The 15,180-nt window shown below is 32.8% G+C and overlaps 2 protein-coding genes across 14 annotated transcripts in view; one reads left to right on the top strand and one right to left on the bottom strand.

Annotated features, from left to right (window-relative positions):
- The first annotated feature begins 565 nt into the window (after window positions 1–565).
- On the top strand, window positions 566–4,140 carry LOC122633415 (myeloid differentiation primary response protein MyD88). Of its 2 annotated transcripts, XM_043821258.1 has the most exons (7): window positions 566–628; window positions 957–1,092; window positions 1,230–1,426; window positions 1,619–1,714; window positions 1,789–1,913; window positions 1,992–2,160; window positions 2,241–4,140. In XM_043821258.1, exons 2-7 carry the CDS (start codon window positions 983–985, stop codon window positions 2,852–2,854), a joined length of 1,311 nt encoding a protein of 436 aa, XP_043677193.1. In that variant the 5' UTR covers window positions 566–628; window positions 957–982; the 3' UTR covers window positions 2,855–4,140. The 2 variants fall into 2 exon arrangements, with proteins under 2 accessions (XP_043677193.1, XP_043677192.1); XM_043821257.1 differs by having other exon boundaries at window positions 574–1,092.
- The window catches only part of LOC122633412 (NAD(+) hydrolase sarm1), an 84,298-nt gene continuing 72,891 nt past the window's right edge, over window positions 3,774–15,180 (bottom strand). For 10 of the 12 annotated variants that reach the window (XM_043821246.1, XM_043821250.1, XM_043821245.1 and 7 more), the window contains 6 exons: window positions 15,003–15,170; window positions 10,144–10,245; window positions 6,949–8,946; window positions 6,638–6,804; window positions 6,330–6,551; window positions 3,774–5,470 (listed from right to left, as the gene is read on the bottom strand). In XM_043821246.1, the coding sequence (XP_043677181.1) occupies window positions 6,362–6,551; window positions 6,638–6,804; window positions 6,949–8,946; window positions 10,144–10,245; window positions 15,003–15,170 (2,625 nt within the window). In that variant the 3' untranslated portion in view covers window positions 3,774–5,470; window positions 6,330–6,361. Of the gene's footprint in view, window positions 5,471–6,194; window positions 6,233–6,329; window positions 6,552–6,637; window positions 6,805–6,948; window positions 8,947–10,143; window positions 10,246–10,925; window positions 11,490–15,002; window positions 15,171–15,180 lie in introns of those variants that run through there. The other 2 variants (XR_006328108.1, XM_043821253.1) reach the window with 2 other exon arrangements.

Here is a 15,180-nt window from a genome sequence, read left to right on the forward strand (position 1 = left end):
ATTATTTCTATCTTTGACAAATATTCGCGGAATCAATGACAGGTACGATTATTTTGACATTTATAATTATAATAATAAAACATAAATAATTACTTATAATCGAAGAGTTGAATGGACAAATCTTTTTTACAAAAAGAGAACGTTTTACGATATGTAATTCTATCTTCGTGATATAAAGAACAATATAAATTATAGATCTCTTTGTTATTGTCGTAATTTCATTTTTGATAGGATAAAAGAGAAACGGAAATAAAGTTGTTTTTCATTGAACAGTACTCACGAGTGTTTTGTTTTTGTAGGTCAACGAATAAAAAAAAAAAAAAAAAAAGAAAGAAAGAAAGAAAGAAAGAAATACAATTGCAATCTTGTTTTTCGCTATCAAATGCAAATAATTCTTTAGGAAGTATTAAAGATCGTATTAACAAATAAAAAATTATGAAAAGAATATTAATATACATAAAGGTTATTTTCTCCATCTCTTCTTTTTTTATCTTTAATAAAAGTTGATTTCAAATGATAGATTTATTTATTCGAGTAGTACATTCTAAAAAGCGATTAATATATGGCATAAGGTATATGCAGTCCATAAGGTTCGATTGAATCGCGTGTGAATAACGCAGAATTTATTGTACGTGTATACGCTTATTTCCGGTTATATTTTATCCTTCTTTCTTTTTTTATTTTTATATCAATTATTGGTTAAATTCAATGTTATTAGATTGTGAGAGGAAACGGGAAAAATCGGACGATAATATGAGTGAAAAGTAATGTAGTTGTGAGGTTAAGTTAGATTAGAAATGCATTGACGTATTATGAGACATAACTTGTGTCACGTGACACGAGAAGCGAAGTGCATGTGCAAAGTCGTATTGGAATATAAAGTCGAATATAGTTATCCGAATTTAATAACGTGATATATATTGTTGTTTTTTTTTTTTTTTAATAATTTTTACAAGTGAACGAAAACTTAATCATTACAACGATGGATTTATCAACAATACCATTAACGGCTCTATCGATAAGAACTAGGAATACTATTTCTAACCTATTGAATCCTACAAAATTTCTTCCATGCGATAATGGTTTACCTAGGTAATATTTATTTGATTTTAATCGTGTTTTTCGTTTTGTAAGAATAATGGAACTTGCTATTAGATTCACATCTAATGAACAAATCTATATTTTTTAACGTCGTAAGTGTGATTGATTCTATCGTTGTTGCGTTATAGAGATTGGAGAGGTCTAGCACATTTAGCAAATATAGAAGGCGAGCTTCTACCTTTGGTATCGTCCCATTCTGATCCAACTATGTTTATTCTAAACACTGTTATACAGAAAAAAAGTAAAGATGATATTGCAAACTTGTTAAATATGCTATCTATATTGGAAAGGTGGGATATTATCGATGATACTCAGCAATTTATCGGTTAGTAATTTTTATACCGTATTTGTATTTATACTGCGACTGTATCAATACTATGCTGATTTGTACTAATGTATGTATTAATTTGTGATTTGTAATGATAAGTATAATATGACATATAAAATCTAAAAAAATCTTAATTATAAAAAAATCCAGATTAATCAAAATATAAATAAAAAATAATCGATATTACAGAAGAGGATACTGAAAAATATTTAAAATGTCTGGAAAATTCTCAAACGACAGTTGAAACGATCGAGGAAAGTGTTGATGCTAAAGTATTAACTGTAGGTTAGTATTAAGATTATATTCTATCTATTTGTATTGCAATTTGTTACTTTAACAATTTTTTTTATATTTTGTAGATGATCTTTATAGAATTAGACAAGGTTTAGAAAATCAAAGATATGATGCTTTTGTTTTGTATGCAAATGAAGATGTTGATTTTGCAAATGAAATGATAGATAAGCTTGAAAAATTTAATATAAAAGTAAGAATGATTAATAACATTAAAAATTATATTATAATATAAAATAATATTATAACTTTTTATATGAAATATTTATAGCTTTGTATAAAGGATCGAGATCTAATAGGAGGTATTAATTTCGAACACGAGGCTGTGATGACTCTAATATCGGAGCGCTGTAATAGAATGATCATAATAGTATCTCCTAATTTTCTCAAGAGTTCTGCAAACGAATTTTTTTTGAATTATGCTCAAGCCGTAAGCATTGGTAGGTATCAAAAGTTAAAGTATATATATTTATAAAAAAGTGTCTTATATATACCAATATTTATAAATTTTATTCTATAGATAAGCGTCAGAGGAAAATCATACCATGTTTATACAAAAAGTGTGCATTACCGCTTCAACTTAGTTATATGTTTATTCTTGATTATACTCGAGTCGGTTTATATGATTTTTGGGGACGATTAAGAGATTCCATCCAGGTTTCAAATACATTACAAAATGGAAATATAAAGGAGCAACATCTAAAAGATATTCAGAATAATACGTTAGCAGAAAATAAGATTCAGTATTCTACAAATCTAGATAGATACAAATCAGATATTGAAACTGTCCCATCTGAAAAATTGCAAGGGAGTGTACAAAATATACCAAATTTAACCTCTGTTACGCAAATAAAATTATCAAAGAGTATAGAAAATTTTAATGTTTCCAATCTGGAAAAGGAAAGACATATTGGTTTATTACAATGGACAAGGAAAAAATTAAAATTAAAACAAGAAACTAAAGAACAAAGCCATGAAACTATTCCTTATTTGCCATCTCTCGATAATTTAAGTACATTAGGTATTACAATAGATTCAACAGATATAAGCCAAAATAAATCTAAAGAAGATAAGTCCAAGGAGAAGAAATTTAAAAAAATCAAGACGTTCAGGAAGATGCTGCTAAAGTCATGAGAGATAAAATATCTTTCAATAATTATGTAAAAATTCGTTTATATAATGTACATATGTAAATATGCAAATTTGTAACTATATGTATATACATATATATATATATATACATTTATACATATATGTGTTGTGTGTGTGTATGTGTATACAGAATGTTTCACTTAACTTTGATACTTCGAGTATCTACGCTGCTTTTGACGATAGAATACAATGTAAATAGAAGTATTTTTCTATGATATTTATATTTCAATTTGATACCTCATATCAGAAAATTCATAACTTTATATTCATAGTAAATTAATATTTATTATTTATAACTCTACTCTTAATAATCTAAAAATTACAAACTACAAAATATATATTTTTGATATAATTAATATCATACAGTATAAATGGGACTATGAAGTGAATGAAAAAAATATATGTGAAAGATTATATGTCTCTCTTTCTTTTTCTCTTGTAAGAGAAGACATGTAGTAGGATAGTATTCGTTTGTAAGATAGATCTAAGAATAGGAAATGTAGATAAGTTAAAATTAAAGGTAAAAAAAAATATATAGATGGAAGTCTTGCAAACTCTAAGGGAAGGAATAAAAAATTCGTTTATCTGTATATCTATCTATCTATCTATTTATAATCAATATTAGATTATAATTAAACAAAACATTTCGATCAAATTTATTGGAGAAACCATTGAGAGAGATGTATATTAAGATAAAAGTCATTTAACTTGACAAAACTTTGGTAAATGTATACCAAAACTTAATGAATAATATATATTTTTTAATTACATTGCCTGTAAAGTATAAAACATATATATATATATATATATATATATATATATATATATATATATATATAAAGAAAGAATAGAAAGAAAAAGAAAAAAAATACATGTCAAATAATAATAAAAATCTCATAACTACCGTTAAATTTGTCACCTTTATTTTCAGAGTTAGCTGCATTTAAAACAACCTTTATATTTATAATATTGCTCTCGTTATAGGAGTACGGTTGATAATCAAAAAAGATATAACTGTCTATAGAAAATAGTATTACAAATTAAAATATTATCTAATTACATTTTTAAGTGTTTTATAATACAATTCATTAATGAAATATAAAAGGCACCTGAATTAAGCAGACCAACATTTTTGTTTCTTCAAAATAAGAAAGATAAAAATCGTTTATGTGGTCGCTCTGATTTCTACGAAGACACATTAATCTTAGGCACAACATTATACTTTCATGCTGTCTGTCATTATACACAAAGTTTTATTATCTCTTCAATGTATTCATATTTCCACCAGCAACATATTTACAGGAAATTTCGTATATCATTTTTTCTTCTTTCATCTTTTTTTTCTTCTGCTTTTATTTTGTTTTATTTATTTCTAAATATACTCTCTCTCCGTCTTTCTCACTCTCTATACACATACGTAAATTGTTCAACAATTAGAATCGTTCTGATGGAATTATGAATAAAGATATACAACGTCGGTGTGGTCTCAACGAGAAAAGAAAAAAAGAAGAAGAAAAAAAAAAAAATAAAATAAAAACCAAGAAAAAAAATATATACTGTAAAATTATTTAAAATAAGTCTTTATATCACTTGTGCACAATTTTCAAGGTCACGATTATTTACCTCTTTATGAAAGACCGCACCTTATTTACGCACTTGTCCATGAAATTTCTTTTTCTCTTTGGCTCTGCTCCTGCCGGCAATGATAGCAACGAGCCTTGTTCCTTTATTTCAGCTTTGTAATCATTGGACGAAACACTTTCGTTAGAATCTAATCCCGCGCCACAGCTCTTTGCTTTGAGCAACGTTGATTTATCGTTTACTATCGTCATTAGTCTTTCCTGTATCGGTTCTACACTATTATCACAAAGCTCGATGGTTTGCTGCCTTTTATGAGAATTCGTCACCTCACGATCATCCTTTAAACACGACGATTCGAACTCTCCTTCATCATTATCTATACTCGTACATCTATTTGTTTGTTTAGGCAATAACGTTGAATCGTCTTCTTGTTTATCGTTGTTGCTCTCAGAGGACGAAGATGCTTTATCATTTTTTTCTTCCTTAGAGGACACTTTAGAAATTTCTAATTGCGAGTTAGAGACTTTAGTTTTTAAACGTGGAACAGGTAATGGATTTTTATCATCCTTTGTTTCTTCCTTATTAGTTGATAGTTCAGATTGTTGTGTTTTGCAAGATACATTTATGTTATCAGTAATACATTCGCAATGTTCTGTTTGATTTGTGTCATTACAACTAGTGCATAGATTTTTGTTATCTTGATCATTATCTTCGTTATCCTTAGCCAATTCTTCAGTCTTTATGTGCGGAACTACGTCATCCTCATCCAAAAGACCATCCAAACTTTTGGATCTTGGCCTTGGCACAGGTTCAGGTTTGACGACTGGCAAGACAGATTTCTTCTCATCTTGATCTAAAAGCTCGAGTGATTTAGATCGTGTAGATGGAGAAGGTGGATGTCGTGGTGGTCTGCGAGGTACTGGACTTCCTCCAGGATGAGTGTGGACAAATTTTAATCGAGGTGACGTTGGTGGCAAACCCATTAACCAACGGGACGGACTCGACGATTTTCTAAATCTGTGATAAAAAAAATTATGCATATATACATATATATATCTATATATATCTATATATATATATACACATATTATTTTTAATAGTGTGTCATCTTGTTTATCAGATCATTGTTATTATTAATTAATTATTAATAATATTTTTATTATTATTATTATTATTGTTTGAACGAGATACATTTAAGCAACATTGATTTTTTACAAAGACACAAATGAAACTAAATAAAGAGAATAGAAAACGTTTAAAGGCAAATGAAGGACAATCAAACTTTGACACGTTTGTGCATCGAGAGAAAACCATAGCAACAATCAACGATGAACATGAACTCAATATTATCATCATTTATAATCTCAAATCAAATTCATCAATTGCACGATGCAATACGAGCTTTATTACAAAAAAAAAGAAAAAGAAAAATGTGCCATTAAGAGGAGACTACATCGACAGGCTTAGATCCAAGTATACATTCGTAACTATATGACTGAGGGATATTTGATAGATAATAAGTTCAAATTTTATAGGAATCAATAACGAACAATGGACTGTTTGAACAATGATATAATTTACATAGAACATGCATTAAGATTACAACCTACAAGCGTGACAATATGGACGTGAAACAATGATTTCATAACATATGGCTGGAGAACAAGGATTCATTCACAGTGGTGCAACTTAAATATATATCAATTTAATAGAAAAAAAAAAAAAGATCTAACTAACTGACCTAAATCGTGATTGTCTTATCGCGATTCATAATCCCGGCTGTAGAAAATAGAAATTAGTTATCTGTTAGTTATTTTAATCATTGGTATAAATTCATTAAGTATAGAAATGAAAAACAATGACTCTGAGATATTACCTGTTTGGAATAGCTGTGGGCGGGCCGTCTAGTCAGTCTCGCCCACCGGTTGAATCCTTGTCGCTACCTCTACTTTCATTGCTATGCATTCGTTGATAATTTGGTGCTTGTCGCATATTTGTGCTACCTGGCGTACTAGGTGCTGTCACGTCCTTGGATGCTATACTTCTTGGTATACCTCCGGACAACTCAGATCTTACAGGAATTTCACCTCGCATAAACCTTAAAATCAAGAATATATATACATATATAATTTTTCTTTTTCTTCAAATAGCAAACTCACTTATTTACGTAGGCATATAACTTACCTTTCTAATTTGTCTACGCAAGCATCTTGATAATCATGAATCCAACGTACGCCATTAAAGTGACAAACCGTTCGCATATCTTCAGGAAGATCTTCGGGTTCAGGCCATTGAAAATTATCTATGATGGGAATAATGTTACACTGCGATTGCAACGCAGCTACAATTTCCTGTAGAAAAAAGAAGAAGACGTGTGTTAAAGTTCTTTCTCTGTATAATGATTTAAAGAGATTGTTAAACGACGATCTAAAGAAAAAGAAAAAGAAAAAAAAAGGAAGAAAAGAAAGTAACAAGAAGAAAAAACGAAATCTTACCCTATGGACCCAGTCTTTACACTCGTTGTCCTGTATACACCTTTCTAAAGCCTTGGGCGTGAGCACAAGGAGGAAGTGTTTGGCCTGTCTTATACTTTGTAACAAATTATTATCGAATTTACCGGCCTCTAACCTTTCGACGTCGATAAAGACCGAAAATCCACGTAGCTGCAAATGAACCTTGAGTAAGCTAGCTAACTGAGATCCGTTCGATCTCCTATAACTAACGAATACATCTAAAGATTTGTCCGGTGATTCGTCTTCGCAAGAACTGAATTGATTGTGTTGCATGTTCTTGATGGCATCCAATATCCTAAGTCGATGTATACTATTCGCTATACCACACTCGGTCAATAATTGATCCTCCGACAGATTCCTGATAGAATCTTTGTCAACGCCAGCGTTGAGCATACTATAAGTATATATTGAAAATTCTTGACCGATCGATTGTAAAAAACTATTTAAATTTCCAGTATCCCTGCTACTGTAATCTGCCATTTTTTTCAAATTTTGTAATTCCCGCGTAAAACGTCTCCTTCTAATGCCATTCGTCAAACCAATGTCCTCCTTGAGATTCTCCTCGGTCAATTGTAGCAAAAGATCACCGTCCACTCTACTTTCAACAAAATTTGTAGCACACTCGGCAAAGCCTATTTGTTTTACCCATTCTCTAACATCTTCCGTAGACCAAAGTGGTACCTGTTGACTGAGTTTATGTGGTATTTCTTCCCCTATCAAACGCAAAGCTTGAGCGGCGTATTTGGAGGCAATTGCATTTGGACAACTGGCGACTTTCTTCAATGGTTCGATCGCTCCTATCGCACGGAATATCTCGGTATTGCCTTGTTGTTTCTTGATACCAGCTTCCATGCAAAAGTGAAAAGCGGCTAGGTTCCTGGCCTCCTCTCTTTTCGAACTTAACACAGGTACTAATCTCTCCAACCAATTTTTACTTTGTCCATGGGCATGGGCCAAATTCGATTTAGCGAATTCGTAAGGATTATGTGATGTAACGAACGGCTCGACTAAGTCAAGCGTACCGGATTTTAAAACGGCCGCCTCGATTTCTTTATTGGCTACTAAAACTGCGATCGCTAGGCAAGCGTAATACTTTATATTGTCGTCGTTATGAAAGGCAAGTGGGAAGAGCCACATGGGTACCTTCCTCTTGATCATAGCTTCTTGATTTTCAGCACCACCGTAAAGTGACAAATTGGCTAATGCCCCAGCACAGTGTCTCAACGTCTCCACATCGTTCTTTCTACACTCGAACAAGACCGCGTCCAAACCACCAAGTCTGATAACGTCGCTACAGGTACCCTCACTGTGCTTGAACAAATGTTCCAAGATACCGGTACCCACTCTAGAATGATCCACGGAGTTGGCATTCTTCGTGCATACACAAGCCACGTTGACGACCTTCTCAAGGCCATGCTCGACCACGTGGGCACGATTTTCAGTGGTCAAACATTGCTCCAACAACCTCGCCGAGGAAAACTGTAACTCGTGATCGCTCGCAATGCAATTCGACATCAACAAATCTAGACCACCTCTCGTTCTAAGGGTGTTACATAATGTATAACCAAGTTCGTGGCCATGAGTGGGTACGGCCCAAGCCTTTCTGATGATCTCGTTAACCCTGTTCAACAACAACGGCGCTTTTCCGTTCTTTCCTTCGTTGGCCTTCAAACGTTCGACGAAACTATCCAAGAAACCACAGTACTTGGCAATCGCACGATCAACGTCCTGCGGATTTGACTTGGAACATAACAAATCCAAATCGTCCAATGGCAACGAAAGAAGTTCATCCTCCGCTGGCCTCATACCATTCATCAATTGATTTACCGCGTTAGCTGCACTAATCATCGATGATTTTGATGTCACCCCTTTCGATGCTATCGTTATACTCGACTGCGAGCTCGAAGCCATGTGTTTCTCGTGATTATAAATCCCCGAGGAAGTTACTGTCTGACGTTGTTGTTGTGCCGCCATCGCCTTCTATAAAACAGAACAAACAATAACATCGGTGTTTTTAATTTGAATGTAATTATTTATTCCGCTTGTTACATCCTCAATGCATAATCTAATTTATTTCTGTCGCGTCTGACGCAATAATAGAAGCATTTTAAACAGTCCCGACAAGTATCAAAACGACGAAACACATTCAGTTCCTACGTTGATTTTACAAAGCACGTTTTTAACTACCATTCTCGAGTCGAGGCTCCACTTTCGTAGCATGCTTTCGTTCGATTCTAAGTAAACAGACACTTTGAATTATTTTTCCTTCCTCTTATTAATTTTTTTCTTCCTTTCCCCCCCCTTTTTTTTTTGGTTTTGTTTTTTGTAGACTATTTATTTTGCCGGGATCGTTGAAGCTTTTCCTTCGTATTTTGCGTTTGAAATCATTCTAAAAAGTCGTGATTTTTTTTTTTTTCCCCTTTTATTTTCTTGTTCTTTTTCTTTTTTAACTGCGTCAGAACTAGTATGTGCTCGTGGTTCAGGAAATCGAGAAAGACTGAAGGCTGACGGTATGCTCGTCACCGTTTAAATTGGTGGAATCTTTAAACGCTCGATATCGCGCGCTCGTGTGTGTGTGTGTGTGTGTGTGTGGTTGTGCATGTGTGCTGCGCATAGACACACAGACACGGACGCAGGATCGTAGGTAGCAAGTCAAAAGCACACTTTTCGATACGTACAACCACACACATACTACTACCAAAGTTAAGGTAACTTCATCCAGATCGTTCTTAAAGACAACGATTTATGGCTAACTCGAAAAACGTATTCTTTGGTGACCGGCCAAAGTGACGAATGAAAAGAAAACAAGAATATCCTATATATCCAATTATTCAAGAAAAATTTTTTTATATATTTAATTCTCTTTCGTCCTTTTTTCTACCTTTTTTCCTTTGAAAAAAAGAAAAGAATTCTTTTTCAAAAATTATCTATAAGTTTCGTTCGATCCCGTTCGATTTTTGAAAATGATCGAAAAAATGAAAATTTTTTTTTTAAATCTCACATAAAAAAATATATATATATATAGAAAGAGAGAGAGAGAGAGAGAGAGAGAGAGAAAGAGAATTGAGAGAGAAGATTTTCAAGTTAGCCAGAATTTTCGTTTGGGATATATATTATTTTTGAAAACATTTACAAAACGTAGAAATTTATTTATATCGATTTATTATGAGAACCAACCTTTTCTGAACTGAATGAATCACTTTGTAACTTCATAGTCGAGGCTGCCATGTTGTTGCTCTCTTGATGCGATAAATCTCCAGCCTTCAAGCTTCGCTGTTCCTGTAATAACGAAAGAGATAGATATATTGGGTGATACCAGTTCTAAGTGCTTGTATTCGTGGAAGAGAGCGCACATAGAGTACGAAAGCCTGATGCATTTTATGGAAAAGCTTTTTCCTTCCTTCTCTCTTACATAAAAAAAAACAGAAAGAAAGAAAAAAAAGACGAAACGAAAAACATACTTTGTCGACTTAACTAACGAGTTCATTTGTCCAACTAAATGATCCTAATTAAAATGACTAACGAACGATGTACGTGCATAATGTAACAATCTTTATTTTTTTTTAATTTTTTTTTCTATTTTTAAACGCACTATATTCACTCTATCGATAATCATTTCCGAACGAATGTTTTTTTCTCTTTTCTTTCTTCTTCTAACAACAAACACAAGTTTGTATTTAAAGGAATAAAAAGAAAAAAAAAAAAAGAAAAAAGAAAAAAAAGAAAAATAATAACCAACAATCTTCGAAATATTTTTTCACACGATGATTATTTCAACGATCGACGTTATCACTATGATTTTTTTGTTTTTCAATTTTTTTCTTTTTACTTTTTCAGAACATTCACAAGTCGAGAGTGTCGTAATCGAATGATTAGATTGAACGGTGGATGAAAACAAAAAGAAATGATAAAAAAAATAATAGAAAGAAAGAAAGAAAGAAAGAAAAAAAAAAAATAACCAGGAAGGAAACAAGATCGAGAAATTTCAGATAAATCACGAATGCGAGAATTTCGAGAGAAGCACGACCGTCGCAGTTCCATAGCAATCTGACCGTTCTGTCATGTATCCCGACCTCTTCGATGCCTTCTGACGTATTTCTATAAATATAAACGAAGCGTTTCGTCACGGAATCGTCGCGTCTTTTCTCTTGTCGCTGGACACAATCGTATCCGTTTATACGTGTTATTTTCTTCCTTGTCATCCATCTCGGACACTTATTTTTTTTCTCATTTTTTCCTTAATTTCTTTTTATTAATACAATCCCAAATATAAATCATTCAATCCTAACACACAATCCAAGTCCAATTAAATAAATAAATAAGTATCTATTATTACTCGAAAATGAAACATAACAAAATAGCACCAAACTTTTCCTCTTTATTATTTAATTAATTCCTCTTCTTTTTTCGCATTATCTCATTCGGTTCTCGGAATACTTAGAATATAAATTATTCTCGCTCAACGAGATTATCGTCATTATGAACAATTACACACACCAGACGTTTTGATTTTTCTTTCCTTTTCTTTTTCTTTTTCTTTTTTTTTTCTTTTCACGTCGTTTTATCACGAGTAAACGAAAAAAAAAAGGAGAAAAAAGGAAAAAAAAAGGAAGAAAGAAAGAAAGAAGAGAAGAGACAAGAAGAAAAGATGACTTTAAAAAATTATCTGGACATTCTTACCGAATGCAAACCATCGTAGTTTTTTCGTTGCAATATACCTCGATGCACTGGCCAAGGTACGCTCATGTTTATAAATATTCATACCAGTCGCGTTAAATAACACTTTCTAAAACCCAAAGCAGATGTGCATACGAAAGATCGACCGTACGTTTTCGAAGAAGACGAAGCACTAACTAATCTTAGCGGTTCGGAGTTGTTAAACTCTCATTTGATCTACCTATGTATTGCGCGCGAAAAAGCTGCTGCCTGTGTGATGTGGTCACGTGACGCCAATAGCGGGAACTTTTAAACTACGTTTCGACCGGTCATTGTATTTTGTCGTTCGTTTGAAATATTATTTCCGAAACGTCATCCAACACGTTTTCAACACTATTTTCAATGTTCGATATTTAAAATTCACAACGTCAAGCTGTCATTACAACAGATTGTAAGCTGTCCTTGCAAACAAAGTCATTAATATACGTCACGCGCTAACGTAAGAAAGAAAACTATCATTCGTCACGCTGCAACGTTAAAAATAATTTTCGCATTCTGTTAAAATCACGAAGGTTGTGTTAAACATCTTCGTCTAATATCGAACGAAATATTCTCGAGAAATTTCTTTCGCAATTCTTCCAATTACGTAACAAGTGCATTGTTTAAATCTTTAAATTATTGATAGATAAATGAATTGATTCGTGAATAAATAAATAAATAAATAAATAAATAAATAAATAATTAAATAAGATATCACGAAGCAATGATCGGTTGAACCGATCGATCAAATAAACATTAGCGTCTAATATAATTATGATATTAACAGCCCGTACAATTAATAATACTAATAATAATAATACTAATAAAATGAAAAAAAAAAAAAAAAATCGAAGCATTCCAGAGAATGATCTGCGAATGAAATAAATTGGAATAATCTCGTACGATCGATTTAAAGAAGATGGGCCACTTCTAACTCAAGTACAAGGAACCGCGTCGGGTAAAGTAGGAGCGATGAAAATTTCTGGCAATCCACTGGATCCGAAATGAACCTTGAACGTGCGTGCACGTCCACGGATCTTGAAAGCATTTCGAAGAAGAGAAGTTAGAAGTTGGCAATTTACCCGAAAGTATTTCGCGGCCGAGTTCTATTTCGAGTTAGGGGGAGATATCGGTGACAGTTACACCTAGTTGGCAAGCATATTTCCTTTGAATCTTATTGAAATCACAACGATTACGTCACCCATGAGAAAACAACCACCTCAATGAATGGACACGGAGGATTATGACGTTTAACAAAAAGAGAGAGAGAGAGAGAGAGAAGATAGATACAGATAAAAACGAAAATGAAATTCAGCAAACACCAGTTGACTTTTTCCAAGAACTTAGCTTACGTAATCTCAAACACCATCTTGATAGATACATACTCAAGATCCCTTTAAACCATTCTAAATAATCGACGGATAAACCTTATCGCAATAGTATTCGAAACGATACATTTTTCACTTAACACATTTCGACAATTACAATAATTAAAAAACGTGTCGATCGATGAAGATAAAAAAGAATGACGTCTGATCGATGTCAATTGTCTTCTGTCCCATTGTACCTCTCTCTTTCTCTATCACACGATAAATATAAAAATGCGAAAGAAAGAATATCGTAATTATCGTTTCATTAATTTTTCTTTGTAAACAAGAAGGCCTACCACCATTCCGATAGATTTTCTCCGATCATTGTTCCCCAAAATACGTTTGGTCACTGTGATATTTCGGGCCCTTAAAACAGGAAAAAGGCCCCGTGCAAGCCTTGAAAATCGTTGCCCCATCGACATACGCAAACTATCGACGCCAAGAACAAACTGTTCTACCGTTCTCTGTAAGCTTTCTGTTATCGACCACTCTCGCTCAATACTCAACCCCTAGCCTTACTGGAGTTTACTGGTGGTGGTGGTTGGAAACACGCCCCCGTAGAGACAGAATCGTTTCGCTTAAATATTCAAGGTCAATGCGGGAAAAGCCCAAAGCTCAAGCACCTACTCACCTACCGACCGACCAACCAACCAACCAACAAGAAATTCCAATGAATTTCTTTTAGAAAATCAATAGACGTCTCGGTACAATTGATTTTAGTTTTAGTTGGTTTATAAACTTCGAATGTTAAATTCTAATTACATTATTAGTTATTACATTTTAGCGTCATCCTACGGAAAAATTGAGAAGTATCTATTCTGATTAATTAAACTGTGCAATATGATTCATCATCTCAACATGACGACATTTATCTGTATCTATATATATATATATATGTGTGTATATATATATATATATATATACATACTGTATTTTAAAAACCACTTGTGCTTAGAAAGTATAGCATCGTAGATAATGAATCGATGAAACATTGTAATTAATTTATATAATAGATTTACCACGTTAATACGTATAATAAAAGATAAATTCGATCAGTGTAATTAGATACGTTTTTGAATTTTCTCAATAAACAAATCTGACAAATTACGTATGCGTTAGATATGGTATAATGAGATCTTGAGATTCAACACGAGTGTTATTAATGATCATATTGCTTTAACGTAGACGTATACAGATATACAGAGGTAGATTTGTATCTATAAACCAATCGAGAAGTCATTGGCTGGGTTTCAAAAAGCTTCCTTCGACGCTGACTCAAGTGTAGCCACGTACCCGACGAATCCCGACTACTATTCGGCTAAAATAATCTAAATATAGAGAACCGATGGGAAAGCTCTGACGTGGACTGAAAGAGGTCTTACACAATGCTCGAAAGCATTACCCCGGTGTAATCGTTTCTCAGCGAGAAGGTTCGACGACTGCTCAATTCGATTGAAAATAAACCTATTCGTATTCGTACACACGTAGTTACATACGTGCGTACGTATAAGTTCAGAGAAAATTTTCTTTTCCGAAAATAAATATATATATATATATATATATATATATATCATCTATTAGAATCTGAGAACTAATCGATTTACGATAACGATTTCAAAGAGATTTTACGTAATCACATACTCGTTAATTTATCGTTCGCTTTTTATACTATTTAATAGCTAGAAACTTTCGTAGAAACGAAACGATTGTTATTTAAAATTCGAATTATTCCTTGGACATTTTTGAAAGATTATGATGAGATCGAAACGTGATAAGATGCGTTGAATTATGATAAAGGAAAAAAGAAAAAAAGAAAAAAAAAAAGAAAAGAAAATAAGAGATACTATCGTAATTTAAAATCTTCGTTGTTCATTCATGATTTTCTATTCTTTCATTATAAACTGAGAAAGCATAGGAAAAGATTATGAAATGATATCGCAGAAAATAAAATGATTAAATTTGTACACTTACTCTGGCTGCAGCTACCCTCTTTTCCGCAGATACACCGTCCAATTCTACGCGAGCTCTTGCCGCGGTCGCGGCACTTTGTTCTTTATAAGAAACGTCACCAGCTTGTAATGCTCTCATTTCAGCACTATTGGCTATTGCCTTTTCAGCACTAAATCCATCGGTAACGACCTATACAAAA

The sequence above is a fragment of the Vespula pensylvanica genome, chromosome 12 (assembly GCF_014466175.1).
Source record: "Vespula pensylvanica isolate Volc-1 chromosome 12, ASM1446617v1, whole genome shotgun sequence".
NCBI classification, from domain to species: Eukaryota; Metazoa; Arthropoda; class Insecta; order Hymenoptera; family Vespidae; genus Vespula; species Vespula pensylvanica.